Source organism: Coffea arabica, chromosome 8e (genome assembly GCF_036785885.1).
Source record: "Coffea arabica cultivar ET-39 chromosome 8e, Coffea Arabica ET-39 HiFi, whole genome shotgun sequence".
Classification (NCBI taxonomy): Eukaryota; Viridiplantae; Streptophyta; class Magnoliopsida; order Gentianales; family Rubiaceae; genus Coffea; species Coffea arabica.
Genome location: NC_092324.1, coordinates 52907308 through 52923304, shown reverse-complemented (window position 1 = coordinate 52923304; position 15997 = coordinate 52907308). Strand labels below are relative to the sequence as shown.

Below are 15997 nucleotides of genomic sequence, written 5' to 3'. Positions count from 1 at the left end.
GGCTCACACACGGTATAGAATAGATGTTTGGATTGAAATAATTATTTTGGACAATTATTTTAGAATAATATTGTAACATGGCGTGATGCATTTGAGATAAGAAAAAAGATAGTTAAAAAAAGAAGGAAAAAGTGCTTATAATGTAATAAAAACATTTTCTCCCCGAAAATGAGTTGTTCAAACACACTAAGGGTCTTCTTTAAGGGTTATTTTTCCAAATGCCAACCAATAAAATTATTCCTATCCATAGCCCTTGTCCTTTTGCCATTGGTAAGACATTATCCATAAATTTTGGCTTAAGTGCAAAGACCAGCAATGAGATAAAATTATCGGGCAAGAATTTGTATAGTATTAAGCTGTTAAAGCGAAGGAAAAAAGAGTAATAAGAATGTCAATATCAATTGCCATTGCTTAGTTAAAGAAAAATGTTTTTGGGTGAATAAAAAAATAGTTTAAATTTAGTGGTAATAAAGTGGTACTATTACTTATTACTAGTAATAATATAGGATAGGGTACATTTTATATACATAATATATGTATGCATTGTTATCGTTAAATTTATAATATTTAATTATATATATATATAAATTAAATTTTAAATTTAAATTTTGCATGACCTGAAGTGTATATGATGCTGCAAATATTGATGCAAGTAAATGAAATAGGTCGACGGGCGAGGGTCGCGTGACTCGCGTCTCACTGTCTCGTCTTTCTTTAGTTTCTTGCTGGATTCAACTAACTCTCATCAAACCTTTTTGGTTGTTCGTTTTCTTTTCTTCCTTTAACCAAAGGGACCAAACCAGTCGGTTGGATCTATCTTGTTCCTCCTTGCCATTTTCATATTTGTTTTATTTATCGTAATCGCAAATTCGAAATCGTACTTAAGATTTTGTTGACTCCGATGTGTTTGCAGATGAGCTGCTGAACGTTAAATTTTGGAGGAAGAGATTAGTAGTAAGTAGTAACTGTTCTCTTCGTTGGTTGTTCAAGATTTAATTTTGTGTTTTGGGGTTTCTTCACCTCCCTCCTAAGTCTAAGTAGTACTTTACCACTCGTAAACTTTTACCTGTTTTTTTGTTTTCTTGGGTTTGTATTTGGTAACTTTTGTTTCTTCATAGAGTCGACAATTTGTTTTTGGGCCTTTTTTTTTTTTTGGGTTTCTTGGGAGGCGGGGTGGAGGAGTGGGGAGAGGGGATTGCAAAGGATTTGCTCACTGCCGATTGTAAAATTATAATCCTATTCCTAGTGACAGAGAGGAAACAACTTGAATGGTTTAATAATCCTTCATTACTGTATTCGATACCCCCGCGGAGAAGTGAAAATTAGCTGCTACAGTTGAGGGATAAATGAAAGAAAATGTTGTTCCAAACCCAGAGGCAGGATCACAAGAAACTAGTGTGGCCCTAGGAGCTGACGCTGCCGGTAATTCATGTCATGTTGAAAAGCAGAGCTTGGATGAAAAAAGAAACCATGCCTCATCGGAGCATTTAGCCGTCCCAGAAGAAACCCCGCTTACCATTTTGGTTTCTCATCATCCTGAGTCGTTGCATCAGCACGGTGATCGGATTGCAAATCCAGCCCCTGAGACTGAGCTCAACCAGAACGCCTATCTGGGTAAGGACTCTCCTAAGAAGCCTGACTTATCCAGGGATCCTAGTTCTCATGAACAATGCAGGTAAAAGTTGACTAAAAAATCAACTCAATCACCTATAAGTGCAATTGCCTGCACCTCAATGTATTCTTTTATTGCTGTTTCATAACTTATGCTTGAATCTTTTGATTTCATTGATATTGAAGTTTATATTGAATTGATATATGTAAAGAAGCCAATTATTCTATCAGCTTATTGTCAAAAGTCTCGAGACTGATGCTTCCAGCACAATGTTTCTATTGCTTCATCGCAGTCGATTCAGAATTGTTTGACCTTATGCATTTGCTTTTATACAAGTACAGCGTATACCTATTTGGTTGCCCTGTATTCTGGATTGAGTAGTGCATATAATTATGTGTATCTAGAGTGCATAGGTATATCGCATGCAAAAGCAGAAGAGACACATTAATTATATGCTTACAAGTTGTTTTTATGAGATCTACTGTCATGTCCTTGGTCCAAGCAATGGAAATATCAATTGCCAGATTATTGATACAAACTCCTCAAAAATGCTAGCTGAAGTGTGATTAGCCATTTGGTGACTTAATATTGCAAATGCTTTCAGTGGAGTGACTTCCATTGACTCTTTATTAATCTGGAAATCAGATTTGTTCTGAGAACACTATCTCCGTGTTCCAAGCAATGGAAGCAGTGGAAATATCGATTGCCCAATTATTCTCACAAACTCCTCAAAATTGAAGAGTAGTGATATGTTATCGTATATGCATCCAAAGAAAAAGACGTTCCGAGTAATCTGATTTTCAAATCAATAAAGAGTCAATGGTAGTGACTCCAGTGAAGGTAATTGCAACAATAAGTCACCAAATGGCTAATCACACTTCAGCAAGCACTTTTAAGGAGTTTGTGCAGATAATCTGACAGCCGATATTTCCATTGCTAGGAAGAACGATGTAGCGTACTCTGAACAGTAGATCTCATTATAACAGTACATCTCTGAACGATCTGGTTTCAAATTAATAAAGAGTCACTGGAAGTGACTCCACCAAGGTAATTGCAAACATTAAATCACCAAGTGGCTAATCACACTTGATATACTTGAAGCAAGCATGCATAGATAACTGTAACATCATGTCATACAGGCATCGTGATAAGACTCAGTTTTTTTTTTTTTTTTTTTTTTGGGGTAAGTGGGAGGTCTTCCACCCTGGACCTCCTACTTACAATCACTCCTAGTTAGTTTCTAGTTTTCCGAAGTAGCATTGAAATATATTTGTTCTTATTTCAGATAGCATTTAAGTGTGGTATAATTTTGATCCATTAAGGTATATTTCTGTTGGAGTTATGGTTAGTCAGTGAACATGCTCTAGCAGAAGTTGATCTCAAGCCCTGATATACATGCTTATTTGCTCTCAAACCCTGATATGCATGCGTAACTACTACTTTCAGGGCAATTTATTACCGCCTATATTAACATTCTGTTTTGGACATACTCAATGTCCCATCTGCTTTCTCGAGATGACTATTCTCTTCCCATATCCAGTGTGATATTCCAGGCATCTGGGTGATCATTTTAGATTAGTACCTTTGTCACAAAAATTTTCTGATTCTTCCCTCACCTGACAACATAACAGGACTTGAAGATACTCGCCAGTTGTGAAATTATGTTTAACCTAATGGAGACTCCTTTCATGTTTGTTTGTTTCATTTTGTGTTCCTCCTCGTCCACCTTATACTTAGCTTTGGGTTAAGGATGGTGTGGGAACTGCTGGTAACTCTGTTGGGTAGACATCAGATAATCTGCAATGTAGGTTGGTGGGAATAACTCACGTTAAATGAACTGTGCCTAATTGCATTACAAAAATGCTTTACTTCAAAAGATTTGGAAGGGAATCAATAGCATGGCTGGTAGCCTAGTGGTTGAGCTTTGAGGGTCCAGTTATGAAGTTGTCCACTATTTAAAAGTGTTTACTTCTGTCTATATCAGAATTATGCATGGCATAATTTCTAGAATTACCTGGGATGAATTTCTTTTCTATATAATTTGTAAGCTTTATGGAAGAATTATAGCAAGTATTAAAAAGGTATTTAAACTCTGGAACCTTGTTGACTTTTTGGCTATATGCAGAGTATGTCAGCAGGAGAAGGACGACACTTTGATAGACTTAGGATGCCACTGTCGAGGTGGACTTGCAAAAGCACATGAATCCTGCATAAACACCTGGTTTAGCAGTAGAGGATCAAACAGATGCGAGATTTGCCAGTAAGCTGTTGCATACAACTTCCATTCCGTAGCTTTTGATGTATATTAGCCTAATGTGTTCTGGCATTTTAATCTGTAGGCAAGTAGCTGGAAATGTTGCAGTTCCAGAATCCCAGGCAAGTGTAGGTGCCTTTTATATTTTATTAAAATGCAAAAAGCAGATTCCCTTTTGACTGTTTGTATACTTAATAACACGCTTCATTCTGGTCCTGTGATGTGGTTCTTCTCTATGAGTGTGTTGAGTAGTGCATTCAAGGAAACTGGGATTGAAAATGATTTGGTTATGGCCAGGCAGTTGTCGTATAAGACTGATGCCTTCTGCCTTTGAACTCAATGTCTTATAAATTATAAGTTATGGTGATTTGAATCAGACCATGCAGAGTGGGCATAGATTATGTAGGAGAGAAGAAATTGCTGTTCAACATTGTTGTGAGCTTTAACTTCTAGTCTCTTTAGGATGTCTAGGTTGTAAACCTTTGAGATGGAAAAAACAACTTAAATACCTTCCAGAGTCAATTTCTTGTAGCTCAAATCGTGTTTTACTTCCAAAAAATGTAGAGGATCCATCTTTCCCCAACCCCCCCCCCCCCCAACACACACCCCCCCTCCCCCCCAAAAAAAAAAAAAAACTTCAACTTCCAAAGTTCCCATCTTGGCTATTTTGCTCAACAATTTTGATTAAAGAAGGCAACAAAAAGAGAGGAAAATAATTGATAGAATAGATGTTCATTGAACCAACTTAAAAGACTCGTGAAAATTGAGATCTATGCAGCTGGAATGATTTCAATAGTTGCTGAAATATTTAAAGCAAGAGTTCCATACCTTGTTGGTTTTTTTTGAAAAGCTTAAAGAAACTGACAAATTGAAAGTGTTATTTAACTCAGCCTGCAGAGGTGCAAATGGTTTGCTGAACTTTTTTAACACCTCGACTGTCTCTCCATAGTCAGGAGAGCTGAAGGTGGATTATTGTAACTTGAATAAAGCATCACTGGCAAAAGTAATTGAAGAGTTTAAATATTTGAGGGAAAATGACACGTATTTGTGTTAGATTATTCTAACTTTTGTGGTTTATGTATTTAAAATTCTATTTCCGAACAGTTAACTACTATTGTAACAACTCAATAGTTGTCTTGAAAGGCTTTATATTAGTTAAATAGCTTGTGTTTGTGACAGGCAAGTTATTGGGTATGGAGAGTAGGCCCTGCTCATAGAGGAAGAAGTATTGGACAAGGACGTGAAAGGGTGAGGCTAAAGTAGACAAAATTTCTACAGAATGGAAGTCATCACATACACATGTTTAATGTTTTCGATGCCCTGGAATTGCTATATTTTAGGGTTGTTTTGGTCCTCTTTGGGTGGCTTTCTCAATTCTGATTGGCGGTCTTCTGTTGGATGTGCTTATATCAATCACCCTCGGTGTCTCAGCACTCCCTGTAAATATTATTATTGGTATGGTTCCTTTATAGATAATAATGGATTTTATGAATTTCTGCGAATAGGACTTGTACAATCATCACCTTGTAAACTGAACAAAAGCTTGAAAGCAAAATTTGCAGGAGTAATCGTTGTTTTGGGGCTAGGAACTGCTCTTCGGCTTGCATTCGAGTTCTGCAACGAATGGAGTTTAAGAAGAGTAGTGCACAGGGTGGAAGCAAATGCCAGTATGGGGTATCATCCTGCATTGTAGACTAACTTGTACATAAATAGATGCCAGCGGCAAATGTTTGCTGTCAGCAGAAGATATTCAAGAATTGGCACTCTGTTGGATCTCTCTTCCTGCTCTACATGGCCCGTTGAACCCTTTGGGAGAGAGATGGAGAGCATGTGGATTAGGTTCTAAGTTGCTCCTCTTCTTCTTCTTCTTCCTTCCTCTTTATTTTTTTTTTTTTTACCCTTTGCTTCATTTGATGGTACACTACATGTTGTCCTTGGACGGGTGAATTGAGCTGGATTTTGGGTAATGTTCAAGTTTTGCTTTAAACTTGGGATGTGCATTTCCCTTTCCTGTGTATGGGCTTTAAGTCGCAAATGGAATTCGATTACCTGCGTCATTATTGAATTATTAGTATAGTACTGGCGAAATTTTGTCAAATTTGTGATATAGCATGGAAGATGGGAGGAAGCCGTCACCCCTCACCTTGGGTGTCGATCGAGTAGTAGCCTTAATACCATTGGCTCCATTTGGATTGGTTATTTTTCAGGGTGTTTTTAAAAAATTTTGTTGTAGCATTTTTTCAAATACTGCTGCATAGGCATGACAGCCAATAATGGGGTGTAATCTTTTATCCTTTGCCTCTAACACGTGTGATATGGTACCAAAATTAGAACAAATGACATGGAACTAGAATTGGTAAATTTTTCTTTTTAGGGGATAAGTTTGAATTGGTAATTTTACTAGTAAATGAACCAAAAAAGTAATTGTCACAAGAAATAATGAAGAAAACGAGAAAAGAAAGACAAAGCTGGGCAAAGAATCCTAAGGATGGGATGAACTATGAAGGAAGGAGGAATGAGTTGAGTGGTACGAGTATGTCATGAGATGAAGAAGAGAAGGATGAATCGAGCGATTCGGTGCAGAAAGTGAGTGAAAGGTTCCTGTTAAAATCCTTGCACTTGCATTCAAAAATAAAACGGGGGATGAAGCGTGAAATTGTGAAGTTAACCAAAAAGAGAAAAGTTAAGGTTTGATAATTTCCGTCGGCAAAAATGCAATTGGCCCAAATAATGCTCGCCATAGAAGATGAAGTTTAAGAAGCTAGCGACGGTAATAGTGGCTTACTGCTCCTCAGTTGTTGCAAGTGTCTGGTGGGAGCAGCAGTCCACTCCCTAAAGAGCGTTTTCGGACTACGGACCAGTGAGGGAGCAGCTGAGCGAGTCCACAAACACCCAAACACAACACATAAAAAAGAGTAAAGTAGGGGAGAGGAGTAGATTGAATTGATAGATAATTTTCACATTAAGAGTGGTAAGTAGTAGGATTTTAGACCGGAATGAATGAAGAATGAAGGAGGACTCAAAAAAGCTATAGCTCAACAGCAATCCCAATTCCCCCACCCACTTCTCTTTGCCATTTCTAAATTCTTCTATTAAGTACTACATTATTAAGTATTATAGACTCCTTGTGCTTACTGGGTCCTTTTCTTACTTCTTCTTCTTCTTCTTCTTCTTCTTTTGGGGCGGGGAAGGGAGGGAATTGGCATTAATACAGGTAATCAGAGAGCGTTCGTTCGTTGTGTTTTCTGAATTATGGGTGTTGTGTCGACGGAATCTTTACCGCTTGGGTTTAGATTTAGACCCACCGACGAGGAGCTCATCAACCATTACCTGAGGCTCAAAATCAACGGCCGCCATGACGAGGTTCAGGTCATCCCCGAAGTTGACGTCTGCAAGTGGGAGCCCTGGGATTTGCCTCGTATGTCCTCCTAACTCAATAACTACTCCTACTTTCTTTCCCTCCTCCTCCTTTGATTCTATTACTACCCTAGCAGCTTTACCTTATCCTTCAATCTATATGTATATATACACTCATATCTTTCTCTGTTTGTTGGTTCGCTGCTCTCCCTTTCCTAGAAGATTTATGACTTTGATGATGTGCTTTTCTTTTTTTAAAGTACAAAAGTTCGATTCCTTGCTACTTCTCCTTCGTCCCCCTCTTTACCTCCTTTCTTTAACCCCAATTTCCCCATTTTTCATTATTGTCAGGGCATCTTCTTTCTTTGCTTTATGTTTTTCAACTTCCCCACCTCGAAAATTAACCCATACAACTACTACTTAATCCTACAAATATGCAGCCCCATCTTTATCCATCCATCTCTCGGGGGGTAGGGGAAATAAATTCCAAATTTATAGCTCCCGAATTTGTTCTATTATTCCTTCTTTTGTTCCTATTCCTCATGGAATTTGTCTTTCCACGCGTCGCTGGCTCTTTCTCATCGAGATGCATTTTTTCTCGATGCAACATCATATTCCCCACTCGTTGAATGATAATTAATACGAGCTCTATCTCAGTATGCTCTTCCCTTGTTTTAGGTTCTCACTAACCTTTCCATGCTCTGCTGTTTGTTGCTAGTTTCTTCTAAACCATACTAGTGCTATTATTCTGAGGGACTCTTCTCTCTTCCTCTTCCATGCTTGATTAATTAGTCGTCCCCTGTCTGGCTTTTACAACTTTTTCTCTGAAGGTTCATTTCTTCTCCTTTTTTTCCTTGTTATACTAGTTTGTGTCTTTCCTGGTTCGAGTCAACTCGTTCCTTTCCCATGTTGCTATGTTGAAAGACAGGATTGTGTATGGGTGCTCAGTTTCTGTTCACCAAACTTTTCTTCCATTTCTAAAATCATTTTACACGTCTGCATTTGATTACTTCCCGCGATCACTACCGACTAGCAAAATTTTGGCAATTTTTATGTACTACAAGAAATTTCATCCATTTGAATCATGTCTGTAGTGTCATTGTCTATTCATGTCCTTGCAAGTCAAAACGTTTTTTCTTTGTTACAGAGCTTTCAGTCATAAAGACAGATGATCCAGAATGGTTCTTCTTTTGTCCACGCGATAGGAAGTATCCAAATGGGCATCGCTCCAACAGGGCCACTGATGCTGGTTACTGGAAAGCAACTGGCAAGGACCGTACCATTAAGTCTCACAGATCGTCTCCCTCTAGTAACTCCAGCACCCACTTAATTGGCATGAAGAAGACTCTTGTTTTTCACAGGGGTCGTGCTCCTAAGGGTGAGCGTACCAATTGGATCATGCATGAATATCGTGCCACTGAACCGGATCTTGACGGAACTGCCTCTGGCCAGGTTTGAAGTTTCCTCTTTTTTCTTGCACACGCTCCTTCCTGTATCAGTGTATTTGTACAATTTTTTTTTTTTACTTAATTAGCTCAGAAAGTTTGGTTGTTACTATGTTGTCGTAATTGTTACTTATTTCTTTTGAGAATAAAAGTCTACTTGCTGAATAAAGCTACTATACCGTCATTCATCACCTTAGCTAATGCTAACTATTTTAACCTGTGGACCTTGTTAATGAAAGAGATACTCCATTGTGCTTCGGTTTGATGCACCAATCAGTAATCAATAGGAGTTAATACTTTTTCCTTTTTAACTTGCACCATTCACATTAATTTCTTTTTTCTATTTCTTTGAATATTGTTTTAAGTTTTTAATATGGAATGTCCAGAAGGTATAATGGGACTTCAAATGATATTTTCCTAAGGAGATATAGGATTACCGGGTCTATCTTTATTTATGCTAATTTTGCGTAGGGTTGTTGGGTCATTCTTCTTTGCATAGGGTCTATCATTATATTTATTCTAATTTTTAAAATTTTGTTTTAAGTTCTTCTTCATGCTGTTTTTATTATTCTTCTTTATTGTGCTAAGTTACCTTCCCAGTGCTTCAGTGACTTCCTTTTGAGATTTTATCTAAGCATGTTGTACACTGGGTGTTGTTCAGCAAAAGATTTTAATCATGATGAGATATTAATTTGAATGAGAGGATAGTTGAGGCATGGATGTGTGGTTTGTGTAGGAAGCACCATATAAGCTTAATTTTATATGGTGTAGAGACTGTTGGCAATTAAGGGTAGACAACTAAACCCTAGGTAGAAAATCAGAATTGGGAGCACACTACAAAGGACATGAAGGGGGAGTATCTTTCTTGGAAGAATAATGTACATTGACACCCAGCTACAGGTCCATGCCGTACTTTGAGTTCACTAACTGATCATTTGAACAAACTTTATGACAATAGTAACCCGGATGAATTCTGTAGCTGATTGGCAAAAGTGAGGACTTATATGGATGTTCACTCTCTTTACTAGATAAGCCAGCTGTGCTTGTGAGGTTTAGGTGTGCTTTTATAAGCATTTGCTTCTAGTTTTGAGCCGCAACAACCTAAATTTCCAGCTAAAGGATATTCTTCTTTGGGTTGGCTCTTAATGTTCCAAGAGTCATTATGTTGTGACCTTGGAGTGGTCCTCCATGAGAGGCATGTTAGGCAGCTGTACCATTTCTGTTTTCTGTATGAAGTTTCTCAGCTGCACTTTATTCTGAAGGATCTGATTGGAACATTCTGATCTAGACTGTTTTTTTGAAGTGCTGGGGTAATAGAGGACTTCTTTATCAGTTACATCCCATGCTTGGTTAAAGCAGTCGCATTGAGAGCTGTGCCCCTGTTCAGTAAATTTTAGTAGAGCAGCCAATTCATCTGAAAGCAACAATTCTTGGTGTCCATGATGTGGATCGTAGCAGTAATAGCTTTCTCTAGGGATTAGTAGTTATACGTCTGTCTGTTTATTGCTTTTGCATATTTGAGTGTCATGATCTGACCCCAAGGACAATTAGCTTTGCCATTTTCACTACCTTAAAAGTGCTTGGTTCTTCTATGTTATTCGAACATAATCCGATATACCTTTCAAGATAGAATATAGCCTTTTGAAATGTTTATGCCACTAATCATCATTCCCACCCTGCCACTATGAGTACCACTATTACCACCAAGTCCTTTTCCTTTTATGGATAGCACAATTGATGGTGGAGAAAAATTTAGGGCAATTGATAGCTGTGGCATAAATACTCTAATTCAGTGAAGCTTTATGTATGACGTTCTTTGACCTTTTAAGGTTAAATTGCACTTGTGGTCCTACTTGATTTGAGTATTAACTAACTAGGTTTTTAAGTTTAAGCAAATAGACCTTTTGTTCCTTAACTTCTCATTTTGGATCACTGAAGGACTACTCATCAAATATGCGTAATTACTATGAAAAGGAAACTTATACTAAGTTCTGCCCTTCCCCTCCTTCATCCTCCTTCCCCTCCTCCTCGTCATCACTGCAATTGACATCGAGAAATAAGAATTATGATGTTGACTGGAAAGTAGATGGTGTCTTCTGTTTATATCCATTAAACATTAGCAGTTGATGTCTATAGTACAATTCTCCTTCTAGCGATTCCCTTGCCATGTTGGCAACAGGATGAATGACATTCTGTGCAAAACTTTAGGGACCAAATATTAGAGACAATAGTGAATTTTACTCATCTTCTTTTCAATTAGATATCTTTGATGGAAAGCGTCCTCCCATGAAAGAATAGAGGGTAGAAAAACTAAACTAAGAAAATGCCTAGAAAAAAAGGTACAGCAAATGAATTTTCATATTTGTGTAGAAAAAAACATGCCTTTCTTTTTACGGAATTGACAAAGAAACAGAATTGACTTCTGTTTTTTGACCTGTGTCCCTTCTTTTATCCCCTTTTGTTGTTGGAGGGTTAATTTTGGATCTTTACTGATTTTGTATTGGTTTCTTAACCCTTTGGGCTGCTGTTATTGTGTCTCTCTTAGCTATTTGTTAGTCTGTATTGTTCATACATTTTTCCTTCATTAACATGATGCAGGCTGCCTATGTCCTCTGTCGGTTATTTCATAAGCCTGATGAGAAGGCTGACAGTTCTAAATATGATGAAGTTGAACCAAGTGGTTCTTCCCCAAACACAGTCAAGTCATCACCCGATGATGCATCATCAGATCTGTTTCAAGAACGATTAATCCTTGATATGCAGGTTCGCAAGCAACCAGCAGGTATTGAGAGGTGGCTGACAGATAAATCAGATGATGTGACCTCTAATAGTCTTCTGCATGTTGAAAGCTGCACGTCAGATGTTGAAGATCACTTAATAGAAGCAGCCATTACAGAGGTAAGGGAAACCTGTTTTATTAGCTGAAATCTCTTGAGAAAGTTTTCATCTGGATGTCCAAGAAACTTCAAGTCCGGGGGTTTTTTGTTCCTGCTGTTTACTTCAGGTATATCCAACTACTGGAGGACATCCAATGTGTCATGAATCCAGAGATGGTCTCGATTGCAAGGTCTTCTCCCCATTAGTGTCTCAGAATCACACAGAGATAGGATGTCCTGATTCACCTTTTGCTGATGACTTTGGCTGCAATCAGAAGGGGATGCACTTTCAGGATGGCACCTCGGAACAGGATGTTTCTCTGACAGAACTATTGGATGTCCTTCAGAATTATGATGCATATCCTTGTAAGGAGTCAACAAGTGAGAAGTTTCTATATGTTGGTAGCAGAAGCATGTTACCTGACCAGCTACATGAAGGGCCGGCTGGAAACTGCAATCCCAGGGATTGGGGTGCATTTGGGAAGGCAGGCGAAGATATGGTCATAGAACAGGTAAAACATAATCATCTTCTTTTTGGCGGATCCTTCAGTTGCTAATTTCAATTTTTGTTTTGGACCATGCTATTGGTTTGGGTAAGCTTGAGCATTTATTTTGGTTATGGACAACGAGAAGAGAGATTAGACACTGCTGATTATTTGATTGGGGTTGATGAACTTCAATGCAACTTTTGCTTGTCCCAGATTATGTTTTGATGATAACTACCTGTGTGGTTCTTATCATCCAATGCTTGAGTTTGTTTGTTGGCATATCTGTAGACTCGAACATGTCCAAGATCCTTCCAGTCTCAAGCACCAATTCGTGATGCAGACTCCAGACTGAGTAACGATGGTGCATCTCATGATCATTATGCCGGTAAGACAAGTTATCTGCCTGTTGTATTGTGGATGCTTTTGGTAATGTTGAACAATCTCATCAATCTCGTAACCATGCAGATCCTGTCAGTCTTGGTGGCGATCATCAGGAAGGAACTGGAATCAAGATTCATAGACGTCAGGCAAGCAATCGACCAGGTTGTGAAAACCTGGCCAAACAAGGCACAGCAGCAAGGAGATTCCGCCTACAGGTGGATTCTGCTCCAATCCCTATTCATGATGGGAAATACAGCAGGGCCAAGAGCTTTAGCAATGAAGAACAAGACGAACGCTCGGTTACAACTGAGGTGAGATTTAATTATTGATTCTGGAAGTATTAGTGATGAGTGAAACAGATCCTTATAATCAGCTGAATTTCTTGGAATAATTCTAGCACCCTTAAAACCATGCTGCTGCGAGGGTTGACTCCAGAGTGACCATTGACTAGGAAGACATTTGCTAATTAGTTAGTCTTCGTTTTACATTCAGGGAAAAGAACTTTGGCTATTTGCAAAATGTGTTGGGTTGGAGAAGGCATGGAAAGAGAGAATTTGTCTATTTATTGTTTCCATTTGTCTTTGCAGGATGACGAGTATTCCGAATCTTCATGCACATCTAATGAGCCAGAGGGGGGAAGCAGTAGCAGTGAGAGTGGAACAAGTGCGCGAAAATTCAAAGCTGGACTTGCGTTGACAAATAAAGAAGCTGATGAGAAAGACAAAGTGAAATGGAAGAAATTTCTTCTGAGGCCACCGGGTGATAGCAGCGGAACCGGTTCTTTGACAGTTTATGGCGTGAGCATGTATCTTGTGATGGTCCTGTTTATATTGTTTGTTTTCCTATGGAAATGCCCTAATTTCTTTGCATTGCACATCTGAAATTGTTCATGTACATCCAGTAGGCATTATGTTTTTTCCTTTTTAGAAATAATTTCTGGAGGCTGGTTGTTGAGCCATTTAGATTGGGTTGTAATTTGTAAGGTCTGCACCTTTATATAATTACTAGGAGGCATGGGCCGCGCTCTGCGCGGCAACAACTTATGGTGGATGCCCAGAAAAAAATATGAAGTAGATATATCCCTTGGAAAGTAAAAAGTTGAGGGTATTGGTTGTAATAAAGAACGTAATAAGAGACAATAAAAGAACCAACAACCAAAGTAAAAGCTAAACGTTATAACAGGAAGCGAAAATTTAAAATATACCGTTCTGGAGCCACACGTTCCAGCGGAAAAATTGCAAAGGAAGCTTTTACAGTTAAAGCAATAAATAAACTAAATGTGGAACCGATGATGCCACGGATACATGATTTCGAGTCCATTTGTTCCGAAGATCAAAACAGCTAGTGAAGTGCGTGACTGCGGCATGAAGAAAAGGATTTCTCCCTCTCGAAGGTCATGATCAATAACGAAAGTGTTCCAGTTTTGATGAAATCTATTTTGTGTCACTCCAATGTTGTAAATCTTGATTCCACTTGTCAAGACTATAGATGGTGTTCTGGATTCATGTAATCTGGAAGTTACATAGCGGGGAATCTTCTGTCAAAACAAATAAGCTATAAAAATTAATAACTTATAATTGTAACAAGTATGGAACAAATAGAAAGTGTATACTGAGAAACATTTGAGTAAATATGCATATATATACCATGGAGTACTTGAACTCGGAGGAAAAAATTTGATAGAAGGTATCTAACGCCATTAAATTGTGTGCAAAAAAGCGATTGATTGATGATGTGATTAATTTCAAATCTGATTGATTATTAGCAAAACCTGTAATAGAAAAAAGAGCATGTGAGAATGTATATTTTTCTGAAAGGAAAAGACGTATTAGGGGACTGAATAAGTTTCCTTCTGAAGTGGATAATTTAGAAGGGATCATTGGAAGGTGTAATGTCCAGCGGGTGTAAACAAGCCTCTGATCAAACCCAAAAGTAAATATGTCATATGTAAAACTCCCTCTATTTCTTAAAAATATCATATCATTCTCGGCAATATAGTTATCTGAGCAAAAAGTCATCCATTCTCCTTCAAAACAACGGTTTCTGATTTCTAAGTTCCACCGAGCCAAGCCATGCTGAACAACTATAGTCTGTCCATGTTGAAAACGGTTGGATTCAAACATATCATCGGGTATTTCCTGGAGAAAGCAAAAAAACATATTGGATAAACTGAAACATAAAAGAAAAGCAGTGAATAATTAAACAAGCTACCTGTTTTTCAATGTTTGTGCAAAATAGTACATAACACCATTGCTGTCCATTGGAAATTCTACAGCTCTTAGCTGGTTCTAGAAGCAAAATATAAAGATTAAGTATATTAGATTACGTAGGAGCGGATAAAGGGTCTAACAAAAATACCATTTCAAAGGGAAATCGTACCTGTTTTTACAAATGCTGATGAAGAGATGTGGGTGATAGTTTGTAACCACTGTTGAATCGATTCAACCGAATACAAATATGGTTCACCTAGCGCACGAAGAATCATAGGATAAGCTTCAAGGAAGGCATTTTTTGGATAGCATACCATGTTTCCCAAGCCTTTCTGTGCAGCAGTGGCTACATGAATCTTTCTGTGATCAAATGTTAAGAGGTAAAATCGTATTTTCGTCTTCAGCTGAACTGATTCCCATTTTTTGAAAGGATTTTTTGGTCGATTCATTTGTAGTGATGGAAAAAGATGATAGGTTGGAGCAAAGGAAAAAAGAAATGTTTTTCGGCAAGAGTATGAATGAAGAGTTGTTCCAGAGCACGTATAAAAAGACGGTGAAATATTAGGTAACCCAATTAAATGCAAAGGTAAGAGAGCCGCTGGGAACATTAAAGATGAAAGAGGTGAAATACAGGCTTCTTCGAAACACAGATATACATTAAGCAATAGAGTTGCTCTGCCTATAATAAATGGGCTGAAATTATATAGGTAGAGAAATAACTGTTAGCCATCATGGTATCATGCTGAGTTGTTACATATTTGCAACGGGAGACAAGAAAAAATAATAATTGGAAGGCGTGTAAATGTGTAAGAAATCCCCAAAGATTAAAATGTGGCCTCCTTTGCAGCAATTAAGAACGATTGCAGACTTATTAGTAAATATCGCATTCACTGCCTGACTCTGTTTCAAGGCTCACCTTCCTCTTTTTATATGGAAGTCTTCTGCTGAGCCGGAGAGGACTTGGCATTATATACAGAAGACAGTGCATATGGTTTAATAGAAAGAATAGTTAAGGGAAACAAAGCCAAGGGACTATAAATAAGAAAATAAAGGTTCAGAGATTTCTGGCAAGACGATGTTCTGCAATAAACAAAAGTACAGACGCTACTATTTCGCCATCTGAATGCACTGTCCCAAAACAAAAGAGTAGACATAGTTTACTCAGAACAAAAGCATGCATAAAGGCACATGACCAGCTAGGTGCATTGTTTTAGAAGAAAGAGTAAAATAGCATGATCAGACAAGTTTTGCTTTTTTTGCGTCGCGTGGCTTATCATGAGTTTCTTCAACTTGTGGTTCTTCAACCTGAGAGAATTTTGTATCAAGGCGAACTCTGACCTTTGATGTAGAACCAGGCTCATCTGAATGACAAAT

General features: G+C 38.1%; 3 protein-coding genes across 7 annotated transcripts; 2 read left to right on the top strand and 1 right to left on the bottom strand.

Annotated features, from left to right (window-relative positions):
* Window positions 1-644: 644 nt before the first annotated feature.
* On the top strand, window positions 645-5923 carry LOC113704153 (uncharacterized). 2 transcript variants are annotated; one of them, XM_027225862.2, is made up of 7 exons: window positions 647-806; window positions 914-1675; window positions 3738-3872; window positions 3952-3994; window positions 5046-5114; window positions 5207-5321; window positions 5429-5923. In XM_027225862.2, exons 2-7 carry the CDS (start codon window positions 1347-1349, stop codon window positions 5557-5559), a joined length of 822 nt encoding a protein of 273 aa, XP_027081663.1. In that variant the 5' UTR covers window positions 647-806; window positions 914-1346; the 3' UTR covers window positions 5560-5923. The 2 variants fall into 2 exon arrangements, with proteins under 2 accessions (XP_027081665.1, XP_027081663.1); XM_027225864.2 differs by having other exon boundaries at window positions 645-1675; window positions 3952-3988.
* A 606-nt stretch (window positions 5924-6529) lies between these two features.
* Window positions 6530-13456, top strand: LOC113704150 (protein NTM1-like 9). 2 transcript variants are annotated; one of them, XM_027225853.2, is made up of 8 exons: window positions 6530-6837; window positions 7058-7284; window positions 8371-8675; window positions 11267-11566; window positions 11673-12056; window positions 12321-12417; window positions 12498-12724; window positions 13001-13456. In XM_027225853.2, the coding sequence occupies exons 2-8, from the start codon at window positions 7119-7121 to the stop codon at window positions 13292-13294; spliced, it is 1773 nt and encodes a 590-aa protein (XP_027081654.1). In that variant the 5' UTR covers window positions 6530-6837; window positions 7058-7118; the 3' UTR covers window positions 13295-13456. The 2 variants fall into 2 exon arrangements, with proteins under 2 accessions (XP_027081654.1, XP_027081655.1); XM_027225854.2 differs by lacking the exons at window positions 6530-6837; window positions 7058-7284 and adding an exon at window positions 7892-8053.
* A 117-nt stretch (window positions 13457-13573) lies between these two features.
* Window positions 13574-15149, bottom strand: LOC113704152 (uncharacterized). 3 transcript variants are annotated; one of them, XM_027225855.2, is made up of 4 exons: window positions 14793-15149; window positions 14625-14701; window positions 14060-14551; window positions 13574-13950 (listed from the first exon to the last, which is right to left on the bottom strand). In XM_027225855.2, exons 1-4 carry the CDS (start codon window positions 15070-15072, stop codon window positions 13687-13689), a joined length of 1113 nt encoding a protein of 370 aa, XP_027081656.1. In that variant the 5' UTR covers window positions 15073-15149; the 3' UTR covers window positions 13574-13686. The 3 variants fall into 3 exon arrangements, with proteins under 3 accessions (XP_027081656.1, XP_027081657.1, XP_027081659.1); XM_027225856.2 differs by having other exon boundaries at window positions 13574-13947; XM_027225858.2 differs by having other exon boundaries at window positions 14625-14695.
* Window positions 15150-15997: the final 848 nt, after the last annotated feature.